At 45.9% G+C, this 25,226-nt stretch overlaps 1 protein-coding gene across 1 annotated transcript in view; it reads left to right on the top strand.

Moving 5' to 3' along the window:
- The window catches only part of LOC8030196 (cytochrome P450 2J2), a 60,465-nt gene that overhangs the window by 1,795 nt on the left and 33,444 nt on the right, over positions 1-25,226 (top strand). Inside the window, exons 2-4 of the mRNA XM_042290384.1 lie at positions 1,793-1,911; positions 3,929-4,035; positions 23,241-23,545. Of these exons, the coding sequence (XP_042146318.1) occupies positions 1,793-1,911; positions 3,929-4,035; positions 23,241-23,545 (531 nt within the window). The remainder of the gene's footprint in view (positions 1-1,792; positions 1,912-3,928; positions 4,036-23,240; positions 23,546-25,226) is intronic.

Below are 25,226 nucleotides of genomic sequence, written 5' to 3' on the forward strand. Positions count from 1 at the left end.
CAAAACTGCAATAGTCCTATAGGCAGCTAAGGACGCTTTTGTGATCGCGGGCGTATAGCCCCGGCGACGTACCTGGCTAAACAAAAATGGTTAACATGGCTAAACGAAAATCGAGCGCATGAATGACTCTCCTTCCACTTTCCCACATCTGCAGTAAAAAAAAGGGTCGCGGGCCTATAGCATAAGCAATATAAAACACCAATTAGGCAGCTAAAAAAATTGGATGATCGCGAGTCTATAGCTCGTGAGACATACATCCCTCTATAGGTCCCTCTATACATCCCTCTATAGGTCGGAGGCCTATAGACTTGGTGACATAAAATACTATAAAGTCGGCTAAAGAAAATTCAATGGTTGCGAGTCTATAGATTCAGGGACATACACAATTTCGTAGCCGGCTAAAGCAGATTCAGTAGTCGCGAATCTATAGCCATTAAGGAAATACATATTTCGATAGCTCGATAATGAATATTGAATAGTCGCGAGTCTATAGCTGCATAGACATTAATTACTCTATAACCAGCTATAAAAATCCGAATGGTCGTTATTCTATAGCTTTGAAGACATACATTTTTCTATAGGTGGCTATAGCGTGTTTTATGGTTTATTATGGCTGACGGTAGAGGGCCATCGAAGGTTACTGCTCACCATAGGATTTTCCATAGACTTCCATAGATCATTTTTGTATGGGTTTGTTTTTCAATCAACATAGTGTCAGTTTTTAGGGGCCACAAAATCGGGGTTTTATATTATTTTGTATTTTTAATATTGAACGACGACATAGATGACCCACAACTTTGAATAAATATGGTACGCATGGTTTGAACACCACATGACCACGGAAAAGAGAGTGAGCGAGACGTAAACTGGCAAATTGTCGACCGGTTATTTGCGCGCAGAGAGAAAACAAATTTCGAGCCTCAAATTGCGTTCTGGGTGGCTGGGCTCTTATTGAGCATATTCAAATAAAAACCCTGCGAGCATCAATACTATTTCAGCGTCCATTTAATACCTCCTAAAATTGGCTGATTAAGAGGATTTTTATAATGCCTCAGCAAGTCTTATATTATATATATATATATATGATATATAAATATTATATATATGAAATCATATATATATATATGCCTCAGGAAGCAATTAGTCAAATTTCAGTTGATTGGTATGTTTTTGTGCAATTTCTGACAACTCTCGTGGCTCTCAGTGTGTTCCCGAAAATAGTTTTTTCTTAATTCTCAAACTCAATATTAAAATATTTTTTTTGTTTTTGGTGAAACATTTCCCTATTGAAAATTCTCATTTGAATGAGAAATTTCTGTGTCCAATAAACACATATGAATCATACAAGATATATAAGAACATATAAGAACCGTAAAAGAACCATATAAGAACTATATAAGAACTATATAAGATATATGAGAACATACAAGCACCATAAAAGAAACTAGTGGGAAGTTTCTTATAAGTTTCTTACGGGGTTCTTATATATCTTATATAATTCTTATATAGTTCTCATATAATTCTTATATGGTTCTTATATGCTCTTATATGTTCTTATATATCTTGTATGATTCATATGTGTTTATTGGACACAAGAAAGTTCTCATACAAATGATTTTTTTTACTAGGGTTGGTGTATAAAAACATGTTCAGCTGTTTGCAGACGTTTCGCGTTGCTTGAATTATTTTTTTTACATCCACGCTATCTGCTTATTTCAACGTACCCAAAATGTTTCCGAAATATTGACTCCAATTTCTGTGCCGATAATTCATTTCCCTTATGCTATTTCAGTGTGAAACTGGGCGTGAAAAACATGGTCATTGTGAATGACTTTGATTTTATAAAAGAAATTCTCTGCAAAAAGGAGTGCCTCTTCCGTCCACGGAGCTGGGTATTCAAGGACGCCGAGGGTGCGTAACTCATTTGTTGCCGTATTTCTGTAGGTTTTAGCAAGGCTGAAGGGTATATCTAACCTGAGCTCACTTCATATATCATGCCCAAGAACACACTATTCGCATCGGGGAGGAGATAGCTACATTGCATATTTAACGTGTTATGGCACACCAATTACTGCATAAGGTCTCTACTTCCTATACTGGTGATATCGTGCTACCCCGATATTTATACAACGCGGAGTCAAAAATTAATTCAAATGCACTTTTTTTTTTGTCTGCGTAATAATAAAAACCGGACTAAAATAAATTTGCAGCATTTTAACATAGACCCCTCGCGTTCAAAACATGTGCGCAAACGCTTTACCACCGCGTGGATGACGCGGAAGAAAACATCTTGTTGCTGTCTCCGAATCTAGAGATGCTTTTCTGCAGTCATCTCATTCCATGTGCGGAACTCCCTTCCACGAAGAACTGCGTTATTTGATCCGAATAAAAGAAATCGCTCGGTAACAAGTTTTTTTTTTTTTTTTTTATTTTGTTGGGCGGATGCAGAATGTACTGTACACGTCGGCTTTGGAATCTTTCCCCCCGTCGTACGTGCCGTGTGGGGGAGCGCATTGTCGTGCTGCAGCTACACGTCAAAGTAACGTCAGCAAAGCATGCACGGCCCATTCGCATGATCAGACTTCGCGTTGTTTTCGAGCAGGTCACATCACAATGTGCTCTTGACACTGAGTCTCCTGGGCATGCAATGCTCGACTGTTGGCCCTTTATTCTCGAAGAAAGCACGACCTTGCCCTGTGTCGGAACTGCCTGGGACTACTTTGGTCTTGGTGACGAAGTGTGCCTCCGCTCTCTGCTTACGCGCTTGGTGTAGCGGATTCGACATTCGTTACCAGTGACAGTGCACTGAAGGAAACCATCTCCCTCAGCTTCATAGCGTCGAAACAGCTTCTTCCATACATCCACGCGGCGCTTCTTAAAATATAGAATAAGCTGTCTTGGTATACCCACCTGACTGACAGTTTAGGATACTGCAGATTGACGCAAAATATATTTTACACCGTGCCATGACTGATCTTCAGTCCTTCAAGCCATTTTATTGGTAGGGACAACGCTGTTCTTGTCTGCAAGCCGTTCAACTTCTGATATTGAGTACGTCGTAATTCAAGTGTGAGACCGACCAGATCAAGGGTCATCTGTCAAACTTCACTCTGCGCCTTATACAGGCGCCTTCTTACTCCTTCCTTTTTTGTGTGAGGAACATCCACGGTCTTTGCGCCCTCCCCAAGCAGCACGGAATTTGGCCAGGCAATGGCCAATGGCAGGGGATGGTCTTGTGGCCAGTGGCCAAAGAGTGGCCATTCATTGGCCAATGCTTGGCCAATGGCTGATAACCAGTGGACACTGGCCAATGGCCAGGGAAAGGCCAGTCATCAGCCAATCTCTAGCCACTGTCTGGCCACTGGCCAAAGGACCATTGCCACCCATTGGCCAATGCTTGGCCAGCTCTGTGCTGCTTGGGTCTGCACCCCATACCAGATTGCTGAGCGCTGCCCCTTTGAATTTTGAGTGTGCTGAGGTCACTTGACATTTCTAGCAGGTCTCTGTGTCCGCGAGCACAACTTACTTCGGTCGAGGGCCGAATAACATTTGTATCACAGCAGACTTGCGCAGTATTTAATTTTTTATAACTAAAATGCGTTTGCATTTTGGTAATGCCTTGTACTATGACAGACTCAGACACGATTATCGGGTTATTTTGTGATACAGTTTTAGCATATTATTGTATTTATTACGAAACACTTCATTATTTTTGTTAATAATTAAACTTAAAGAAATAAAAAAAAACAGCATCGTACTCAAGGTTGTCATGTTTACAATATATATTTATGAAACATGACACAATAACTTAGCTGCTAGAGATATATCACTTACATCGGTTTCGCAGGCTTCCTTTCAATTTCAGCATGCCTCAATTTCTTTGTTCATTAGGGGTATTATTGTGTCACTGTTACCATTTATTTTCCAGGAATCGTCTCCCTCAATGGTAAAGCGTGGCAAGAAAACCGCCGCTACTGCGCGAAGGCACTACGAGAACTTAGCTCCGGAAAAAAGACCGCGCTGGAACATGTTAGGGTCAGTACTTTTCCGGATAAGTTCTCCAAGTGAATTGGCGTCACTGTGCTACACTGATTTAGTTGCTAGTCACGAATGGCACTACCACTGAATAAGTTACGGGATAGCGAATATACTTCGAATGATAATTAAACATATCTGTTAAAAGAACCATCAGTTCATTGAGCCCCGCAGGAAGTTTTAAGTGAAATGTTTGCCGCCTCGATAAATGTGCACCTGATCAGGTATGTAATACTTAAGTATTTTATGTGCAGGTAAGTAACCTAGGCCAGAGTGCAAGGTAAAGATGTCCAACATCTTGAAAACCCTAAAGTTAGTAATAAAAAGGAGACAACACACACGCAGGTCTCAATAACAGCGGCGGCGTTTATTCCAGTTTGCCTGTCTATAAGGAGCCTAACCGGCTTTCAAACGCATGAAGTCCGTCGTCATCGCAACAGCCAACATACAAAAAGGACCCCCCCCCCCCCCCCCACCTCCCGCGCCCGGTTGCGTCTATCCGATTGCCTGGACTCCCAGCAAGGCGAGGGAAAGAAAGAGGGAGAGAAGGACACCATAGAGACAACAGACTGCCCTAGGAACGGCGCTCACGCCGGATTGGCCGGCTTGTAAAGGTAGACGCTGCCGCCGTCAACGGCAGCGATGGCAAGGAGTTTCCGAAGCGGTAGCATAGAGCAATATAGTAAACGTAAAGAGAGGACACAGAAGCCTATTCGCGGCGCATATAGTGCGTTTAATGCCCTCCGCCACGTGGCACTTTTCTTTAATTTGGTTAAAATTAATTAGAACTCTTTCTATGAGAAGTACTTATTTTTTAAATTGTTATGCTTCAGAATTATTTAAAGTACTTAAAACGAGTGAGTAGTTTTAGTCTAATACGTAAAAAAAAAAAAAAAACATGTAATGAATGGCGCCTGCCATGGCCCGCCTTGGGGGAGGGGGGGGGGGCGTGTCGCGTGACCTCGGGGGGCGGGGTCATGTGACCTTGAGGGTCACGTGACCCCCCAGAAAAATTTTTCCGCTAGATTTAGCGGGGAATTTTTTCCCCTATATCTAGCGGGGAAATTTTTCCGCTGGATTTAGCGGGGAAATTTTACCGCTAGGTTTAGCGGGCAATTTTTCCCACTAGATTTAGCGGGAAAATGTTTCCGCTACATTTAGCGGGAAATATTTTCCGCTAGATTTAGCGGGGAAATTTTTCCGCTAGATTTAGCTGAGAATTTTTTCCGCTAAATCTAGCGGGAAAATTTTTCCGCTAGATTTAGCGGGGAAATTTACCCACAATGCATTGCGCGGTTACGCCGACGCCGACGCCGACGTCGACGCCGCTCACGCCAGAAACGGGCCCCTAAGAGCTGCGCTCTAAAAACGTGAAAGCTTGAAGACTTTCGCTCGTCGTTGCGTTGCGACGGTTAGGTGCGTGTGCACTTGACTCTTCGATTCTGCATGCGGCCGACGTCTTCTGGGCCCGCCGATGGCTTCGGTGCCAGCGCTGGCGCTGAAGGGCAAGCCACGTCAACAAGCTAGTTTTAGCGGGACGTCGTAAACAGTGGACGCTGTGTCCTCGGTGAGCCAATTGGAGCGTGAGACTAAGGCACGTGAGGATTCAACTGCGATGTGGACATCTGTGCAGTGCCGTCACGTGCCTCGCTCCAGTGACCTTACTGGCTCCCCGGGCCCTTCTGTTTTGCCATTTGCCAACTTCTATCAAGTTGGAGGCTCCTCCGGTGGCTGTTTCTCGCCGACTGGCTCCGGCCTGTTGGGACTCTCGGGCGCCGCCACTATCCGGGCCCGGGCACCCGGGCAACTCGGGCTCTATGCTAAGCGAGCCGCTGTGGCGAAGAAGAGCAGAAGGAAAAAAAAAAAACAGGTCTCTCGGAAACAACAACAACGAAGGCTACGTGACCACGTGGCTACGTTACGTGCTGCCTTCTCTGGTCAAGTGTTGAGTCGGTTGAGTCAGCCCCATTGTCTTTGGTTGCCTGATTGACTTGCCGACACAACTTGCCTTCATCGTCATGTCTTCGATCATTAATGAGACGGACATCGTCAGTAGCGTAAAAGAAGGCGAATCAGATGCACCATGGCCCTTTTATAGGGATCATTTTAAACTCGTGAAAACGAAAGAGAATAGGAACATTGATGTTAGGTGCCTGAGGGGCGCCCTGAAAATCAAGATCATCTCGGCGTCCGTCACTTGCACGTCTAATCTCAGAAAGCATTTGATGGTAAGTGGCCCATATTATATGAGCGAATGACGTTTTAGCGAATGACACTTTAGCGAATAGGAATCACTTGAGCGAATGGACGTTTTCGCGAATGACGCTTCTGCGAATAGGTTGTTTGTAGCCTGTAGCCCGACCCACAACAATTATTAGTAAGCTGCCTTGTAATTGGTCAGTTAGATATCGTCTTCATTTTAGTTTTACTGAAAGCAACCACTTTTTTCCTTTTTAATGCCCGCACGTCCGGAATTTTCCGCCGCTGTTGAACACCTTTGGCGTCTGGCAGAAATATCGTTTTCGTCTCAAGTGCTAATGCTGAAACCTAGTTGGACTAGTGTCCTGCGCTGCTGAGCTGTTCTGATACGGTGCAATAAGTATTAACTAGTTATGCTTTGCTTATTCCAGTGGTCTCACAAGGAAGCACTAAAGAGTGTCAACAAGAGCAAGAAGAATGTCGCCGGGGGAAAACGGAAAGCCGCGGTACCCAAGGAAAGACCCGAATGTAGCACAGGGCCTCCACAACATAGAATAGCAGCAGTCCAGCCATCAGTGGCAGACTGCGTCAGGAGCTCGAAGTCCCCGTTCGGCCAGAGTACGAGTACTTAGATTATCTGCCCTTGATGTTTGTATCCTTCTACTGCTGCATCAAGTTTTGACAACGAAGCGTGCCAGTTTTGTTGTGCTTAATTATGTGAAATGAACATTTACGTATCTAAGGTCTCCCAATAGTATTTTCCGCGCGTAATTATAACTGTGACTCTGGAAGTAGTATTTGGAGGGGGTGTTTTATAAACCAGGAGGGAGTTTCTTCAGGCGTAGCCAGGGGGTTACCTCCCCCCCCCCCCCCCTTCACATTTGTTTTGCTGGGACCTCCTTTCTCCCTTCCGCACCTATAGCATCTTGTCATAGTCGCCCCCCCCCCCCCCCCCCCCCGCCCGCCCTCCCGCCCGCAACAAGATCCTTGCTACGTGCCAGAGTTCTTTAACAGAATTGAGTGTTGACAGACGGAAAGTTGTCTACAATACGTTCTAAGATAGATTCGTACTGCTACCGAAGAGCAGCCCCGCATTTATTGAATGAGCTGATATTTGGTTTTCAAATGCATTAGACAAAATGGTTCAGGAACTGATTGTAAATGCCAACCTGCCGTTCTCCTTCGCGGAACAGAGGAGTTTCAGGTATCTGATGCAGTACGGCTTCCCTTGCCGTCACGTGATGAGTCTACCCAAGTTGATGAGCGAAATCAGTAAGGATGCGGCTGAGACGAGGGAAGTGATATACACAGAGTAGGATATCCTCGACAAAATAACCTGTACCACAACGGACAGCGGCTTCAATTTCATAAAGGCTTTCAGGTGAAAATGAAATCTTTGATATTTCTTACTAGAAAAATCGAACGATTTCGCCGAAATAGATGTTTATTTTTTATTTTATACAGCCATTTTGGGCGGCAGTATGAAGACTACACAGACACATCATCGGAGAGTGAGATAGAAAAGGAAATTTGTGCACCTGTTGCAATCTATAACCTCCTCGAAGCTCGTGACCAATCTGATGGGGTCTACTCACTTCCTCACCACCAGCGCTGTGTGTGCCATATGCTGAATCTGATCGCAACGAAGGTAAATAGGCAAACTCTTACAGCGGCAATCGGTTGATGTTACTTATAATTCTGCAGGACAGAACGCTGAGGAATCGTCGCCGCAGCTGAAGAAGCAAATAAGGCAGACTTTCAGCAAAGCTCGGCATTATGAAAGAAGCACGCGAGGTCTAATGTGGTTGCTGACGCCATCTCTTCAACCTGTGAAGGATATTTGCCCACGCCTGTCCTCACGCGGTGGAACTCTACATACGATTGCCTCAAATCGCTTCACGGAATGCTTGTTCACGGTGAGGGAAAGTTGAAGGAAGTTTGTGAGAATTTTTAAATTCCGCGATTCACGAGGTCAGACATTGACTTTATTGATGAGTATGTTCAAGTGTTTGCACCTCTCGCACAAGCTATAACTCTTTTTCAGCGCGAAAACAGCATGTTCGTGGCATATCTCCTGCCTACAGTGGCTTAAAAAAAATGTCCGCGTTGCTGACGGAGAACTTGAGGTACTGCCGCCCGGTGGACGAGAGCTTAATCGCGGCGATCAATAAGAGGTTTGCAGGTATGGAGGAAGAAAAACATTTTATAATATCTGCCGTATGCCATCTAAAATTTAAGGTTGCATGGATAGACAACGAAGTGGAAAGGAAGCGGGCCTGGGATTATCTAAAGAACGAACTTATGCGCACATCAACTATAGAAAAAGCGTCGTCAGGCGAACAAAGTGGTGAGGATGAAGAAGACTGTGAGCACTTCTTCGAAACATCGTCCTTATCTGCTTCATGGAAGCAGGAGTTTGTACAGTACACCGAACTTGCTCCGACAAGAAGTCTGGACTGTCTCAAGCACATGCCGCTGCTGAAAAGCGTGTTCTTAAAATTCAACACAGGGCTTCCAAGCAGTGCGGCGGTGGAGCGCGTTTTTAGCTTAGGAGGAACAATTGCTACCAAACTGCGATCGAAGATGTCGGATGAACATTTCAAAGAAGTCCTGATTCTGAGGTCAAATCGAGCACTCAAGTGAAAAAGACAAAGTCTTCGAATGCTCTGGTGAGAGCGTTTTGCCTTATTTCTCGCATTGACACCAAAAAAGCACGTTTTTCAAACTTGTTTTTCAAACTTGTTTTTCTGTACATCCCGGTATACAAAGGATTTGCTTCCAGCAATAATGTGACAAATTTGAGAAAAATACTTGACGTGAAAATAAAAAATACCTTTGAAGTAACTGTACCTGTACCTAGGTACATTTTTAAGCTAGTAGCTAGATACGCACCTAGGTAGATTTTCGTATGAGTAACTGTAACTGTACCTTAGGTACATTTTTGAAGTAACTTTTACAACCCTGGTACTGAGTGCCTCAATCTGTCTTGCAATCGTATCCTTTGTTTATGCCAAGGAACTTCCTTAAGCAGCCATGACTATATCCTATTTCTGTGATACGATGGATAGGCTTTCTGATTGTCTAATTAGCTCACAATTCAAGAAGTCAGGGCAGAAGTTGCGTCATGCCATTCTGAAAGGAGAATCTGAGATACTCGATTTCCTCACCAGCAACTCAGATGAATTTCAGCACGGAAGTTCCAAAGGAGGAGGCAGCCACAAACAATCATAGGGTGGCAAATTACTACAAAGAGTGTCCTCATGCTCTGGGATGAGGTTTCGAACAGCCATCACCTTAACTTCGTACTTACACGAAGCCTGCAACAAGACCCACTTCGGTAAATTTTTGGAGCTATGGGACAAATGCTGGGCTGCAATACAACCCCAAATGTGTATCAGTTCACCTCAGGACTAAAACACACAGGGATAAAGAAACTGTTCAAACTGTCAAACAATGGAAACGTAGAGGATAACAAGGCTGATCTTCTCAATGAGTTGCCTACATTTTTGCACCATGAAAGTTCAATTGCAGACAATGTAGAACCTTATTGAAAATTCTTATTTGTATGAGAAATTTCTTGTGTCCAATAAACACATATTAATCATCAAGATATATAAGACATATAAGAACCATATGAGAACCATCTAAGAACAACATAAGATACATAAGAACATCCAGGCATCATATATGAAACTTCTGAGAAGTTTCTTATGTTTCTTATGTGGTTGTTATATATCTTATATAGTTCTTATATAGTTCTTATATGGTTCTTATATGTTCTTATGCGTCTTGTATAATTCATATGTGTTTATTGGACACCAGACATTTCTCATACGAATGACTTTTTTCACTAGGGGATGTCTTCCAATTGATAACCTCCCGCCACCAGACAATATTTCTGAGCTGACATCAGAAGTTAGGTCAAAATAATTGATGACTCGTACACTTATTACGTTAGGGGCAATTTGATCAAGCTTTTCCATGAACAGATATCCCACAGTTGCTGAGGGATGAGTCTGACAATTTGATCTGGCCTCACCAGTACTTTCTCGGCTTAAAGCTTAGCAGGTGCCTGAAAAACTCTTCGGGAACCTTGCAGTACCATGACATGCTGCCTTTGATTTCAATCAGCAGCTCGAAAATCACTTTCTTGTGTGCCGCATGTTTGAGGACTGTGTGCTGCCTTGTATCCCATACTTTCAGGTCTGGGTAGTTTAGCCTTTGCTCAGATGCCGCCAATGGTTTTTGAGAATGTTTTGCAGAATACACTTGTGTTGGCATGCTCAGTTTTTTAACCGGAACTTGGACGATGTTCGGTTGTACTCTTCAGTTGCTGGTAGGCAACTACACAAGTTTAACTGTTAATAGCGTATCAACGGAGGTGGTTGCCAAATCGAAAACAGAAAGTGCTTATTAGTGTAGCGCTGCAGCTTGCATTCCAAACATCTGTTTCCTTTATTTCCAGCAAATGTGTATCGCGGCCTCCTTGCAAAAGTATTTATTCACTTCAATCAAAATTTCTATAAAAATAGTGTATGGAGGCTATAGATATTCGAAAGAAAATATTGCAGGAGGGTTGAAAGTTGGGCTAGTTGGTAGCAGTTCACGATAAAATAGAAAGTGTGAAAAAACAAGGACGAAAAAAGGGAGGACACGTACCCTTTCTTTTGTCGTCCTTCTTTTTTGCGCGCTTTCTATTTTATCACGAAAGAAAATATATCCACTACTTTATCCACTGTCTAAAGGTTTTTAGCCGTGTTTTTTTAAGCCATACTTCCTTTCTGATCAAATTTATTTCGTGAAATGTGTAGGCATGTTCAACCTTGTCAGATTTCGAATAGAGTCGTCATTGTTTGGTAATGGATCCCTGCAGTAACTTTCAAGCTATGCCAAGCAGTGTTTTATATTAGCCGGAAATTGTAAATTTGTACTCTCCGGTGTGTGCTTCGCCTTCTCTTTAGACCCTTATGACTGGTAATAATAGGGATGTCTTATTTCTTCCTGAAATTACTTCCCGTGCCCCAGTCGGCGTGAAGGCCAATGGATAATTCAGCATGTTCCATGTAGAAAGTTTTTCTTAACTTGTTTCCGCTAAAAATCTATTGCGAACAGTGTGATATGCCGAACACCTTCATACTTATTTTTGTGAGGATCTGTTTCTGATAAAACATACCGGACGTCAGAAGTAAATAATGTATATATAAACGTGGTCCAATAAAATGTTTTCAAATCACTTACTGTTGCTGACCCCAAAATGCTCACCCAGCCAGGAGTTACTGTAAGGATTGTGTAACTTCAACGTTTCACAGTAAGAAAAAACGCAAGAAATACACCTTTGTTTCGTGAAGTAAGCCGGAATATTGTTTGACAGATTTTGCACATATTATCGTAAGAATTAAAATAAAACTGCGTTAAAACAACCGGAGCAGAAACGCCCCAACCGAAACCGAAAACAACCTGGCCGGAACCGGAACCAAATTATGCTTAATAGCGTCCGCTAGGAGCGCCAGCTCTCACTGGTCTTTCTGGGCCGCTGGGGCCTATGGCAGTGTTTTCTTATTACCTTGTGCATATTACTCTATGATTCCACTTCCGGCCGCCGAAGCGTGCGGACGTGCGATGTCTGGCTCCGAGGGAGCAGTGTCAGCGGCCCATCAGGGCTAACGATAACGGATATTATTAAGTGATATTGACTGCTCTGCCTGCAGGACCCATTGCTTTAAACACCGTATTTTTACACGCTGACATCAAGGGGCGGCGTACCGCGTCGACGATACCGCGACGCGTTGGTTCCTCTTGGTTTGCTCCCCGAGGTCGCCGTCCTCAGAATGTACCGCATGAGCCACGTGTTAGCGGCGACGTTCAAGACCAACGAGGGCAAAAAGAAGATGCTCGCCACGCCGGAGCTGACCTTCAAGGGCCGCCGATGCCTGGTCGTCGACCCGTGCCACCAGGACGTGCGAGTGAAGCTTCATTGGCTCCCCTTCAACGTCGCTGACGACGACGTGAAAGTGGTCCTGGCGCCGTAAGCCAAGGTCATCGAGGTGGCCAGGGAAAAGTGGCCTGTCGACGGCTGCCACGCCGTGGGCACTATGACACGCATGGCGGTGCTCCGGCTCAAGGCGAGCGTCACGCTCCACGACATCGCGCATCAGCTGCTGGTGGGCGGCGAGCTGGACCTCATCGTCGTGCCAGGCAGGGCCCCGCTCTGTCTCCGTTGCCAGCGGACGGGGCACTTCCGCAAGGGGTGCCGCAACCCCAGATGTGACATCTGCCGTCACTTCGGCCACAAGGGCTCGCAGTGCGTCCGGACTTACGCAGCTGCCGCTGCACGAAAGAGCCCCCCCCTCCCCTCCCCCCCCCCCCCCCCCCCGCGCAGCTTGTGTATGCACAAGCGGCCGCTGCGCGGGGGTGCTTGGAGAACTTTGAGCTCCACATGGACGAGGTTGAAGCCGAAAAGACTAATGCGGGTTCAACTGGCAAGGCGAGTCTCGAGTTGAGTCCCGTGGAAAAACAAGCGGCACGACGCCGCATACGATCGAGGCAGGGCAGGCAGGGCAGTAGAATGTGCCTGCGGCGGAAACGTTTCTACCGCTCGGTGAGGCAGTAGTGGCCACCAACGTGTTCAACGAGAATCCAGCCGCCGCTGTCACCATGGCCCACCCTGAGGCCTGGTTCACACTTAGAGCTAATCCGCTGCCGCCAAAGCGGAGTCGGCCGCGGCAATGCACAGTGGACGCTGCGCCCGGCGGCCGAATTCTGGCAGATTCGCCCGCCGATTCGCAAGTGTGAACCAGGCCTGACGCCTCTCCGGGCGGCGTGGCCGCGAAAAGGACGCGGGAAAAAAATTGCTTGGTCTGTATATTTATACAGCCTTGATGGATATATACGCCTCAGCGGGTAATCGGTCTCTTAGCTGTAGATGGAAATTTAACCAGTGCATTACAACCTCTAACCTGGGGTATTTAACGTGCATCACGCAGTACTGTTTGCACGAACGCGTGCCGGTACGAAACTCATCCAGATTGAAAGGGGCGGAGGGTGACGGGGATCGAAACCAGGAGGTTCCCAGCGCAAGCTTTTGGCTCCACGCTCCGAGCTGAGGCACGTTAGCCCACTCGGCCACCTCCTCCCTAAGTATACGGGAGGACGACGCCACGGACTTATACGGCGGTGAAGCAAGAGGAGCCGCTTCCTGATTTGGCGCCCATCTGGAGGCGTCGCGCCGTCAAGCCCAACATCCCTGCGGACGACACGAGGGGGGCTAAGCTTCCCCCGTGAGTGTGCGCGCTGGAGGTCGAATGGGGCGTTGAAGTCTCCAAGGCTATTGCACAATCGTCCTGACCATTGTCGAGACGGATCAGACAGCCATTCCCAGCCGAGGTAAGCATCGTGCGTTCCGTCCCTCCTCCTCCTGACCGGCGGTGATATTAGAAGCGCCACTAAGAGGGGCAACGATTAATGTCCACGGGCTTGCAGTCCGGCGCCGGCAACACCAGGTGAGCCGACTATTTTCTGAGAACGAGCTTGATATCATCGCTGTTCAGGAGACAAAGGTCGAGAGCCAAGAGCGGACGGATCGCATGGTGCAGACTTTTCAAACTTTTAGAGCGCAGCTCTTAGGGGCCCGTTCCCGGATTGAGCGGCGTCGGCGTAACCAAGGTCACCCCAAGGTCACGCGACCCCCAAGGTCATCCCAAGGTCACGTGACCCCTCCCCTAGGGTCACGTGACCCCCCCCCCCGAGGTCACGTGACGCCCCCCCCCCCCGAAGTCACGTGACCCCCCGAGGTCACGTGACCACCCCCCAGGGTCACGTGACCCCCGCCGAGGTCACGTGACCTCCCCGATGACGTCATTCTCACTGATGACGTCAACGGCATCCGCATCGTCATCGTCATCATCACTGATGACGTCATCAGTGACGTCACTGATGACCTCACCGGCACCCGCATCGTCATCGTCATCATCACTGATGATGTCATCAATGACGTCACTGATGCCGTCACCGGCATCCGCATCGTCATCGTCATCATCACGGATGACGTCATCAGTGACGTCACTGATGACGTCACTGACATCCGCATCGTCATCGTCATCAACGCTGATGACGTCATCGGAGTCCGCATCGTCATCGTCACTGATGATCACTGATGACATCATCGGCATCGTCACGTGACCCCCAAGGTCGCCCCAAGATCACGTGACCCCAAGGTCATGTGACACCTCCCCCAGGGTCACGTGACCCCTCCCTCAGGTCACTTCACCCCCCCCCCCCCAGTACCCTTCCCTCCTCCTCAAGAGCTGCGCTCTAATTCGTTGTTACAGGGAGTTGTAAACGGCTTTCACTTTTTTTTCAACGTATGTGTGTCGCACGCCAATGGAAGTTCAGGCGACTGTTGCGTGTTTATTCGCCGGTCATTAGGTGCGGTTGAGACGGCTATGTTTGCGTGTGCTTTCGGCCGCTTTGTTGTCTGCGATTTTTCATTTTCTATCGTCGAATAACGTGTCATTTGTGTTTACGCGCCGACTCGCAAGCGCGAGCGCAAAGCTTTCTTCCAAACTATTAACGAGTACATTAACTGTGAAAGTGCTGTTATTTTTCTCAGCGATTTTAATTGTGTTTGCGCGCCTGAGGTTCGCTCAAATCAAGCCCGCGTCCGCGACCACAGCGCTATTTTTTTAACGACATTGTAGCGGAAAATTTATTAGAGGGCGTCGCATCTGTTTCATCAAAAAGCAGCGTTCCTTCCACCCATTTTCAAGGCAAGAGCCACGCCCGTCTTGAGAGAGCATACATGTCCCCTGGATTTAGTTCCTCTGTGCTCCCATTACTTCGTTCATCTTTTGTCCTTCAGTGATCACGCTATGCTTACTCTTAGGAGGAACGTCAAAACGCCTGGGTGGAGCTGGTCATTGTCGTAGTTGAACAGTAGCCTCGTAAAAAATGAAGTGTTTAGGTCGAAAGTAGATTTTCTAATTAGGGAACTGCACGAGGTAAAGCAGACATTGACGGGGGTGTGGTAAGAATATTTTGAAGATGGAGTTAAAATGACTGCTATTGAAAGGAGTAATTTTCTCAGTAAACAAACGAAGCAGAAAGAGAAGGAGCTGCAGCGCCAGCTGAACATCCTCCTGATCTATAAGAAAGCCCGAAGCTAGGCGAGTTTGTGGACGAAATAAGAAACATTAAAAGTCAACTGTAGGTCATCGACTGCGAAAGGTACTGCGGGGCTGGTGTGCGGGCGCGATCTGAAAGGTTATGGTTAGGCGAAAAGCCGAGGAAACGGGCGCTTAGTGATGACAAACGGCAAGCGCAGCGAAACGAGATTAAAGATATACGATAGAATAACACGATGACTAGCGATAAAGGCATAATTCAGAGGGAATTTGTTGAGCATTTCCGTGGTCTCTTTGCGCGTAGCGCTACTGCTGACAACAGCTTTAATGATAACTTTTTGCCCTTGATGCCATATTTGCAAGATGACGTTGGCGAAAAATTGGAAGCGCCGTTTATAATTTGCGAAATCGAGACGGCCATTGAAGTGCTAGCTGTTGGCACAACGCCACCACCCGGACGGCCTCGGTGCGGAATTTGATAAGGTGTTTAAATGAGAGGCCGCTAACGCTTTCTATCAGGTGATGACAGAGGCGTATTGTAAGCGTGTCTTGCCGCCCTCCTTTTTGAGGAGACACGCTGTCCTCATTCCAAAGGTTGACAACCACGCAAGGCTTTTGTCAGTCGACTTCTACAAGCTAATAGGTCTGACAAATGTCGACTGTAAAATGTTTAAGAAAGTCCTAACCAGGCATTTACAGAATGCCATAACTAGTATTGTGGGAACGCGTCAGACATGCGGTATTAAAGGGCGCGCTATTTTTACGAATATTCATGTAGCAAGAAGCATTCTGGAATCTTGCGATGATCTGGGTTGCCGTGTGGCTATGTTGCATTTAGACCTGGAGAAGGCGTTCGATCGAGTGTCACATAAGGTTTTTTTCTTCGTATTTTGAAGGAAGCTAATGACGGGTCTGTAATCTAAGACGGTTTGAAATTTGCGTACGCCAATTGTACGACGTCCATTATTGTAAATAAGAAAGCTAGTGAAAGTGTACCTGTACTTTCGGCTGCAAGGCAAGGCTGTTCACTGTACCCCTTGCTGTTTGCGATGTACTTAGAGCCTTTCTGTTTAAAACCGATTTCCAATGTAAACATTCGGGGGTTTGGGCTGGAGTCTTGCGAGATAAAAGTTCTGTCCTACGTGACGACGTTGCGGTTTTCTGCGCCGATCAAGACAGCCTGCATAAGGCGGTCCGTGTTGCTTATTCGTTTTGCAAAAAGACGGGCAGTGTTATTAACTGGGGGAAATGCGCCGGTTTCTGGCACGGAAACTGGGACTCCAAGCCGCAAGTTCCTTTTAAACGTTCACTGGGAGCTTTGTCCGCAAAGTATCTTGGTGTGCCGCTCGAGCACTACCGGGTCTCCACGCAGCTTTGGAGTGAAGAGGCGGAAACAGTGAAGGCCAAAGTGGAGGGTTGGAAGGGCAGAGACTGGTCTATGTTTGGCGCGCGCTACAGTTTGTAATTTATTATTTTCTATCACGAAAACTTTGTATATGTTGCAAGTGCTGTCAATGTTGCGCCTTAACGTGCAGAGGCTGCACAGAGTACTCGCGGGTTTTATTTGGAGTTAGTGCTGGGAGCGTTCTGCTCGCACGAACTTCTTCCGATCTATTCGCAATGGTGGTCTGACATTGTTTCAAATGTTTATTCGACAAATAGTGTCTCGTTTTGTGTTTTTCCGTGACCATCAAGATTCCTTCTTGCGCGCAGTTATGCAGGTGCGACTGCGAAATGCGCTACCTGGGTATGGAGAGTCGAACGGTGACGGTTACTGCGCCAGTATTCAAGGTTTCCTCAGTGAAGTGGTATACTTTCTTTTCGTTTTCTAGCGGTACGCTTTTCTTTGGAATATCTTAGTTCTGTGCCTCGAAAACGACTGCATAAAGGTCTAGCAGACGTTTTGTTGCCCATCCCTCTTCACAGGTCATTGCACTGGTGGGCTCCAGGGCAGGATGCACCTAAAGGGTAAAGAGTACGCCGGTTACACCGTCGACGAAAACTTTTTTTCTTTAAACTGCGATGCGGCGCGGCGCGCTCCCGGTTAAACCGTGGCTCGAAACGAAAGGTATTTTTGTACCATGGTCTGTAAATTGTTTTATCTGTAAGGTTCCCGAGTCTATAGAGCATGTGTTCATCGACTGTTGGGTCGCTGTGTTCCTGTGGCATGTTCTTCAGCGCACGCTGAAGAAAGACATGCCTCTTACTGCGGATGGGATTTGTTTCTTGCCGCTAGAGAACAAAGGTGGCATCCCGTCCGATATGTTTATACTCGTCGGCCTCCACAGCCTGCGGAGGAGACAGGTGAACAGTGGCCCAATATTTTAATAATATCAAGCGAGCGTCGACCGCCGGGACGGCCAGCGCTGTGCAGCGGAGAAATGCGGCGTCACGGGAGAGATTAGGTGCGTGCGCACAGAGCTCTTTTCGTTGCGAGCGTCGTCTGCTAGGCTATTCCGTTGACCGCACTGAGCCCTGCTCATTATCTGCTGGCACAGCTAACCGCCTTTAAGCAAAGGTTTGAACAGCGTTTCTTTTTATTTTCTCTTTTTTTTTTTCGATACTGCTCAGGCGTGGCATAAACCGCGCGTCATCTCAAGTTCAATTTAGTTTTTTTTTTTTTTTTGTATTTTATGTTTGCGTATACTTTTGTGAACACCAGCAAAAATGAAAAATACGGTGACCCGACAAACTGAACGCAACGATGCATTACACTATGTACCGCGAGCAATGCTACGAGCCATCAAACCAATCCAGTGCATTCACCCTGCCGCGTGACGTCGTGCTTTCACGTGCAGCTGTATCCAACGGGAAGGCCAGGTGCACACTTTTAGCGACGGACTGGCCAAGATGGCTCGTAGCGTCCGCGGCGGTACAACGCAAAGTAAAACTGAGTACAGACGGGGTTTCCGCTTGGTGTATTGTATTATGAACTGCGTTGTTGCTGTCCTCATCTAGCCCATGTAGCCGTGTAGTCGCACGTTTCTCTGACCAGTGGGCGCGCGCGCATTTTCATGCCTCCTCAAGTGCCCATAGAAACACGGAGACGTGTTGTGAGAATGTCGATGGGAGGCACGACGCAAAGGGATATAGCAACAACAGTCGAACAGTCGAGGTTATACAGGCTACCGTCAATAGGATTGTGAACGCATTCCAAGAGGAGGGGCGTATCGGTGATGCACTTCGACATTGCAAGCGCCCGGCCCTGCTTTGCTACGGAGCAGGGGCAGTGTGCCATCAACGGAATAGCCTAGCAGACGACGCTCCCGCCAGAAAGGGCTTTGTGCGCACGCGCTTAATCTCTCTAGTTTCGCCGCACGCCTCCGCGGCACGGCGCTGGCCGTCCCGGCGGTCGACGCTCGCTTGATATTACTAAAAAATTGGGCCACTACACATAACGCGGATGTAAATGTGCGCTCTGCGAGTGATTTTTTCATTAAAATTTGTCTATATTCGAGAGGTATTCCGCGTGCCGCCTGAACCGCATGAATGGTTGCGAATACTTGATGATTTGGTTTCCTTAAACGCTTTTAACGTACTCGCGGCAGCTGCGCTTGGCTGACGCGTTTTAACCTTTTGTGGATATCTGTATGTGGTTGCGACGCTTGTGGTGCTTGTGTCAAAGCAGGTAATAGAGGAAAATAAAGTAGTCTGGCTTGGTGGTCAGGTGTCTGCCTCATACGAAGCGGACCCCGGTTAAATCCATAGTTTGAGCTTACTTTTTTTTCTCCAACATCTAATTTTGTCAGGCCATTAAACGATATTTAGTTTTTTTTGTTTTTTGTTTTTTGCTATTAACACTGAAGAAGGTTTGAGGTACACCTAAGCACTTTTTATGAGTTCTGAACGCGAAAGCATGTGTCGTTCTTGCGCGCGCTTCCTCGTGAATTGGCCGCGCTGTGCTGACGTGAAGCGGCCGCTCTCCAGAGCGGCACGACCGACTACTTTTTCTCGCGCTGGCGGTCTGCCCAAGTGCGCCAGGCGATTGCTTGTACCGGCGCGCTGGTGGCGCGGGCACGCAGCGCCATGGGGTGGCCCTCCTTGAAACTGACGCGCAGCGGCCAATGGGAGCCTCTTTCTTTGAAACTATGACGCTTGCCAGCCAATGAGACCGCAGTGGAAATTCATCAGATTTCGGGTCCAGTGCACTCAATTGGGAGCGGTAAAACTGGGTGCCGTTTGGCTTGGCTTTTCCTGCCGATTCAAAGCTGGGAACCAGCAGATGGCGGCTTCACTTGGAGAAAGGAGTTAAGGTGCGTCTGGCGCTGCTTCACAGCTGATGACGTCGGCTCGCTCCGTGGGACAGTTAATGCTTTCGCATTAAAAAACGAATGTTGTCAGCGGAACTTCGCCGAATTAAATGGAATGGGACTTCCTTTTCGGAGGTGCATGGAGGACAGTGGGGCTTGGGTAGCCGGCTGGACGCCGCGAAGCGGCTTGTAAGGGGGGTGCCAAGTAGGTTAATAGTTGTGCAATGAGCAGCCACAGACTGTGGCCGCGAAGCGGCGTGAATGCAGGCGGGGGGCTGGCTTAACACACTCCCCAGTGATACACGCGCCGTCCGTGTCCGAAATCCAAGTTCCCGCGCGTTGTCGAGCAGCCACTCCGGCGTGAGCGCCGTTTCTAGGGTGTCTACCATTGCTAGGGTGTCCTCCTTTCCCTCTTTTTTCCCTCGCCGCGTTGGCAGTTCAAGTGATTAGATATGCGCCCCCGCCCCCTTTGCACGCTTTCTGGATCTGTACCTTGAAAGGCACGGAACCAGCCAACCGACAAACGTGACGTAATTTGCACTCCACTGCTCCCAGTCTAAGACACCAGTGAAGCAACATATGGCATCCTTCGCCTCTTATTGTGTATTGCGCACTTCTTGCCTGCGTAAATCTCGGTTTAAATACCGGAGTTAGTGCAAATTCCTACGCATCAGAAAAACAAAACAAAAAAAACATTTGATCATTTTCTTTTACGATTTGACCGAAAACAACCGACCGCATAACCCCATCGGAACTAAATAAAGAAAAAGCAAGGCAACACTTGGAATAATGCCACTTTCTAAAGCTCCTCATTGCTTCGACAATAAAATTTGGCGCGATGCTAATACAATTTTGTTTATTGATTATTGCAATGGTTTTCTTATGAACTCATTTATCAATTTTACTTTATTTGTCTCATTTTCTATGTCATTCCTAATGGGACACAACCTCGCCATACGCTCAAACGTGTTCCTATTTTGGAATTTTGGGAGTTTGAAGCCATAAGCGTTTCTTTTTATGATCAGCTATCCAGCCGTCAAATAAACGCATAGTTTGCGCCGCGTACGAATCTCCACACTGCAAGGGAATATCGAAGACCAAGTGCTCCTTTTATTTTACCTCACCTTCTTTCTGTTTTACGTGTGCCCCTTTTCGCTCGTGAAAGGCGTCAGCAGACTTGGGAAGTAATCCGTTACAAGTAACCGATTACTTGTACTCCGTTACTCTTTTGTGTAATATTGTAATAGCCACGTTACTTTATTGCGGTAGTAATTTGCGATGTAACTTTGTTACAAAATATTGGTATTTGATTACTTTAATTACTCGGTTCTTTTCAAGAAATGTGAACATAATACAGAAATTGCAGCAATATGAGTGTGCGACCACCCGCTCGACCAAAGCTAAAAAACGAGCCCTCTCGTCCGTGCATGTTTCTGTAATGCATGCAGCCAGACTCTGTTCATGTATAAGCTGACAATGCCTCAAAGCTACATGCACGAGACTGAAACCCATGAGAGGTTGCGCTCACGCTAAAAAGACCCGTTTCAAAAGGGAGCTTTCGTAGATCGGTTCCTTACCTTCGAATCCCCTAGCGGAGGTAGACGCTGCTACTGAGCGTGCGCACAAGTGGATGTGTCTGTAGCACTCCAGGGATCATTTCTGGTCACTGTAAGCTACCGAGATGGCAGGTGTAGTTGTAGCTTTCGCTGCCTTGTCAGCTTACAAGTGAACGGAGTGCACCTATATTTTTTCTCTTAAATACATTGTTTATTTTTCCAATAAGGGACATTATGCGGGCGTATGAGAAAATGAAAGTAGTGTTGCTGAACACTCTTTGAAAACATCCAAATTGTTTCTATTGTCTTCTTGGTAAGTGTACGGGAAAAGTAACGTGAAAGCAATTTGTAGCGTAACGAGTAAAGTAATCCATTAGTGTTCAACAAAAGTAATTTGTAGCTGTAATCTATTACATTTGAAGCTTCTTAATTTTTGATTGTAATCTATTATGTTTTTGCAGTAACGGGTACAAATCTGGCGTCAACCTGCTTCACTTGAAATCTGATTTAAGATATAATGATATACCCAACCGAAATGCCAGTGCCTTAAGGATTTGCAAGACTGCGCAGAAAAATAACTACAAGGATCTCCTGCACTATATTTAGGTTTTGCTGTGACCCAGCAATGCCAACAATAAGCTTTCAACACAGATTTGTTACTAATCATCGATTATACCCCGCCCTTTTTAATCTTAAAGTCTTAACTGCCGAACGCCGAATGTATACCATGCCCGTATCATTTCCTCTGGGCACAGTGCAGCATCGACAATTCCCATTCATCTTCTTAACTGACTTGGTGTGCAACTTGTTAACGATAACAGTGGTTGCAGTTGGTCTTTTCTATACTCCCGGTTCACTCCAGCTACTTCAATTACTCTAAGGTCTAAAGACTGTAATATTCCTCTAATAAAGTTTTAGTTGTAAACTCCTCCCGCATTGAATCTATGAATAAAGCTCAAGTAGAAACTACAAACCAAAATGGCGTCTCAAAACGTTTCCACTTCCTGATTTTGTTAACTTCTATATCTCAACCGCTGGATTGTCCGGCATGCGTAAGTGTATAGTATAAAAAATTGAGAAAAGAAAAACTTTGCGGATGTTTTAATTAGTCTTGCACTCACACTCTTAAAAATATTGTAAAACGTTAGCGAAAGCATATCCCTCTGTGGCCGTTACTATGCTTCCTAATAAATGTATACAACATCCTTGACACCACAGGGTGTATTCGGTTGTTTGTAGCCAAGAAAGTTCAGTAAGTAATATAACTAAACAAGACGGTCGAGCAAGAAATTATGACTTCTGTTGTTGCGTAGCTATGCATAAAAGTTAAAAGCTAACCGCTAGCAAGCGCAGATGAGCAAGAAGTTACATCAACCGTCGCAAATAACTACATGATACACTATTACCTTTTACTACTACATTTATCACTTGGACCGCTTAAAATCAATTCAGGTAAATGACATTAGTGAGAAAAAAAGAAAGTTATTGTCAAATGTATTATTTCTGAGGTGATCATCGTGGAAAGACTAAAAATGGCGGATATAAGCGGGCGGTTTCAGTATTCAATGTAGCGTGCGTTCATGTCCGTTTTTTTCTGGTTATCAGTTTGTTTATGTTATTTTTGTATGAGATGTGTTGAACAAGTTGAGGAAGCGTGCAATATATGTGTAATGACAAGTGTAGCAAATTTTTTTTTCGTTTCTTTGAATTGGGTGATAGCTTCATTCAAGAAAATTATCGAGATGGGTGGCGCTAGCTCAACAAAAAAAAAAAAGAGCGGTTACTAACTTCCTTTGTAGTAACTGTTACCAACATTCCCATTACTACCTGCAGTTACTAAGAGTTTAGTGGCATATGGCACAAGCAGTTGCTATCTAATGCATTATTAAGTACTGCAACATCGTTTTCCTGAAATTTAAGATATATTTCTTGCCTTTACTGAACTTCATTAAATTCCACACATTTCCATTAAGTCCAATCCGCAAAACATAAATTCCCCGCGTACAGCTATAATCAATGCTCAGAATATTTGTGCGAAAGTCGTTTCTCCGTAAATTTCATACATTCTATTTCTCTTACAGGAGGAGTTCCTGTACCTTCGAGACAAAGTGGCAGAGGCGAAAGGTCAACCAGTTTTGATGCGATCCTTGCTTCTTCCCAGCGTGTCAAACAACATCGTAGCGCTGGTGCTTGGCAGCCGCTATGATTTCAACGATCCAAGGCTAAAAAAACTCCATAAATATATGGAGGATTTCGTCAGGATCTTCTCGGATGTCTCCCCCGTGGACCCTCTGCCTAAGTGTCTCAAATGGATGTCAAGATATGTCCACTGCCTGGGAGGTGTCAAGGGTTTGAAATTGATACAAAAGCTCTTCAAGTTCGTTGGGTAAACACAGTTGAATCTCTGAAAATTGAAGAGCCAGAGACGCTGGATGAAAAATTCTAAAGGGAAACTCCGGTCATGAATAGAACCAAAGTAAATTACCGCTATCGCTCTAAATTCACGAAATATGATCACAGCCGAAATATTTAATCATTATGAACTCCCCCGCTCTGGTAATACCGATATCAAAGATACAACCAAATATACTTTAGCAGACGGCCAGCAGTTTAGCTGTTAGTCAAGCAACACTGGGCTATGACATACCGTCAGTGGTTTGCTTCTTCTGCGAACTACCACCTGCCAACAGTTGTATGGCTGCGAAACCGACCCGCAAACTGCCATACAGCGTATAAAACTCACGCCGCTCAATCGCATAATGCAATGGTATTAACTTCGCTCTTTTACGTATAATATTGATTTTCAGTTGTTAGAGAAGTAGAGACCTTCACCTACCAAGTATTAAACAGTCAAGAGCCCGACGTTTCGAGCCGGATTTGTTTTATCATCAGGTGCGACTATTTGCATATAAAGAGCAGCAGCTTATTTTCATGTACGGTGGTGTCGTTTGCTTCACTCACTTTTTTTCTTCAAGTGCCCTAGTCGCGCGACATACGCCGATGGTGAAGCTACCCAACCAACGGAGTTCCGAAAACATGTCCGAATTTTCATTTTTGCAAGCAAGAAACAAATTTAGGCACGGTGTCAATCTTCTGTGGCATTTCAAAAGAAGTAAGGAGTGCGCATGCACAACTTTCATCGATGCTCAAGGTGTGCGAGCGCACGAGCACCCTTAGCTTCGGCTTTCTTGCCACACAAACTTGAACAAAAGTTTTCGGGACTCCAGCAAGGTTGACGGCAGAGCAGGAAAAGAAAATATAGCTGTGGCTGCCGCTTCACTCGCCAGCCTTCTCGAGCGAATCAGATATTCACAGCGCCTGGTGGTCTTGAAAGAAGCCGTAAAAGTAGGTTCGAAAACACATGATAAAAATCGCCAATATGGATGCAGCCATGCTGCGTGCCTTGCGCCGGCAACTGGAGGTCATACTGAGTGCCAAAGCATCGACATGACGTCTGATGAGCGGTATTGCCATCCCTCTCAGATAGTTTCGGTTTCGCCGCACACACCTAAAAACAAAGTTTGAGATGAGATCTAAATAACTACACACTATATCGAATAACTAAATATACCTTGTAATTCAGGAACACGGTCGTAATACCCCATGTAATAATGACCTGAGTTGCTCTTAAAAAAAAAAAAAAAACTTTAGATATACAGCTTTGCGGAAGTCAGCATTTGTCTGTGCGGCTTGAGGACCAGATTATTACCCAACACCTCAACAAACACACACATACTGCCACGTTTCCATTTCCTGCGTTCAGATCTAGGGTTCTTATGAGACATCTATACGTGCGCCGCTTAAAGGCCGCTTAAAGGCCGCTTAAAGGCTGCTTACAGGCCTTTCAATTACGTACCCTTTATAAACTCTTTCGAGGGAAATATTAAGAGAAATTCTCTCGCATAAAGTCTACAAATATTTTTTTTTTTATAGGCTTATCAACCATCGCTTCTGGGAGTTTCACAGCCGCAGTTATGTGGCGATGCATTCAGCTGCGTCGTTCAATGCATAGGTTCAACAAGTATTTCGGTTGTGGAAACAAATCACAGTAATAAAATCCTTAGGTC

The sequence above is a fragment of the Ixodes scapularis genome, unplaced genomic scaffold, assembly GCF_016920785.2.
Source record: "Ixodes scapularis isolate PalLabHiFi unplaced genomic scaffold, ASM1692078v2 PGA_scaffold1__304_contigs__length_218370807, whole genome shotgun sequence".
Classification (NCBI taxonomy): Eukaryota; Metazoa; Arthropoda; class Arachnida; order Ixodida; family Ixodidae; genus Ixodes; species Ixodes scapularis.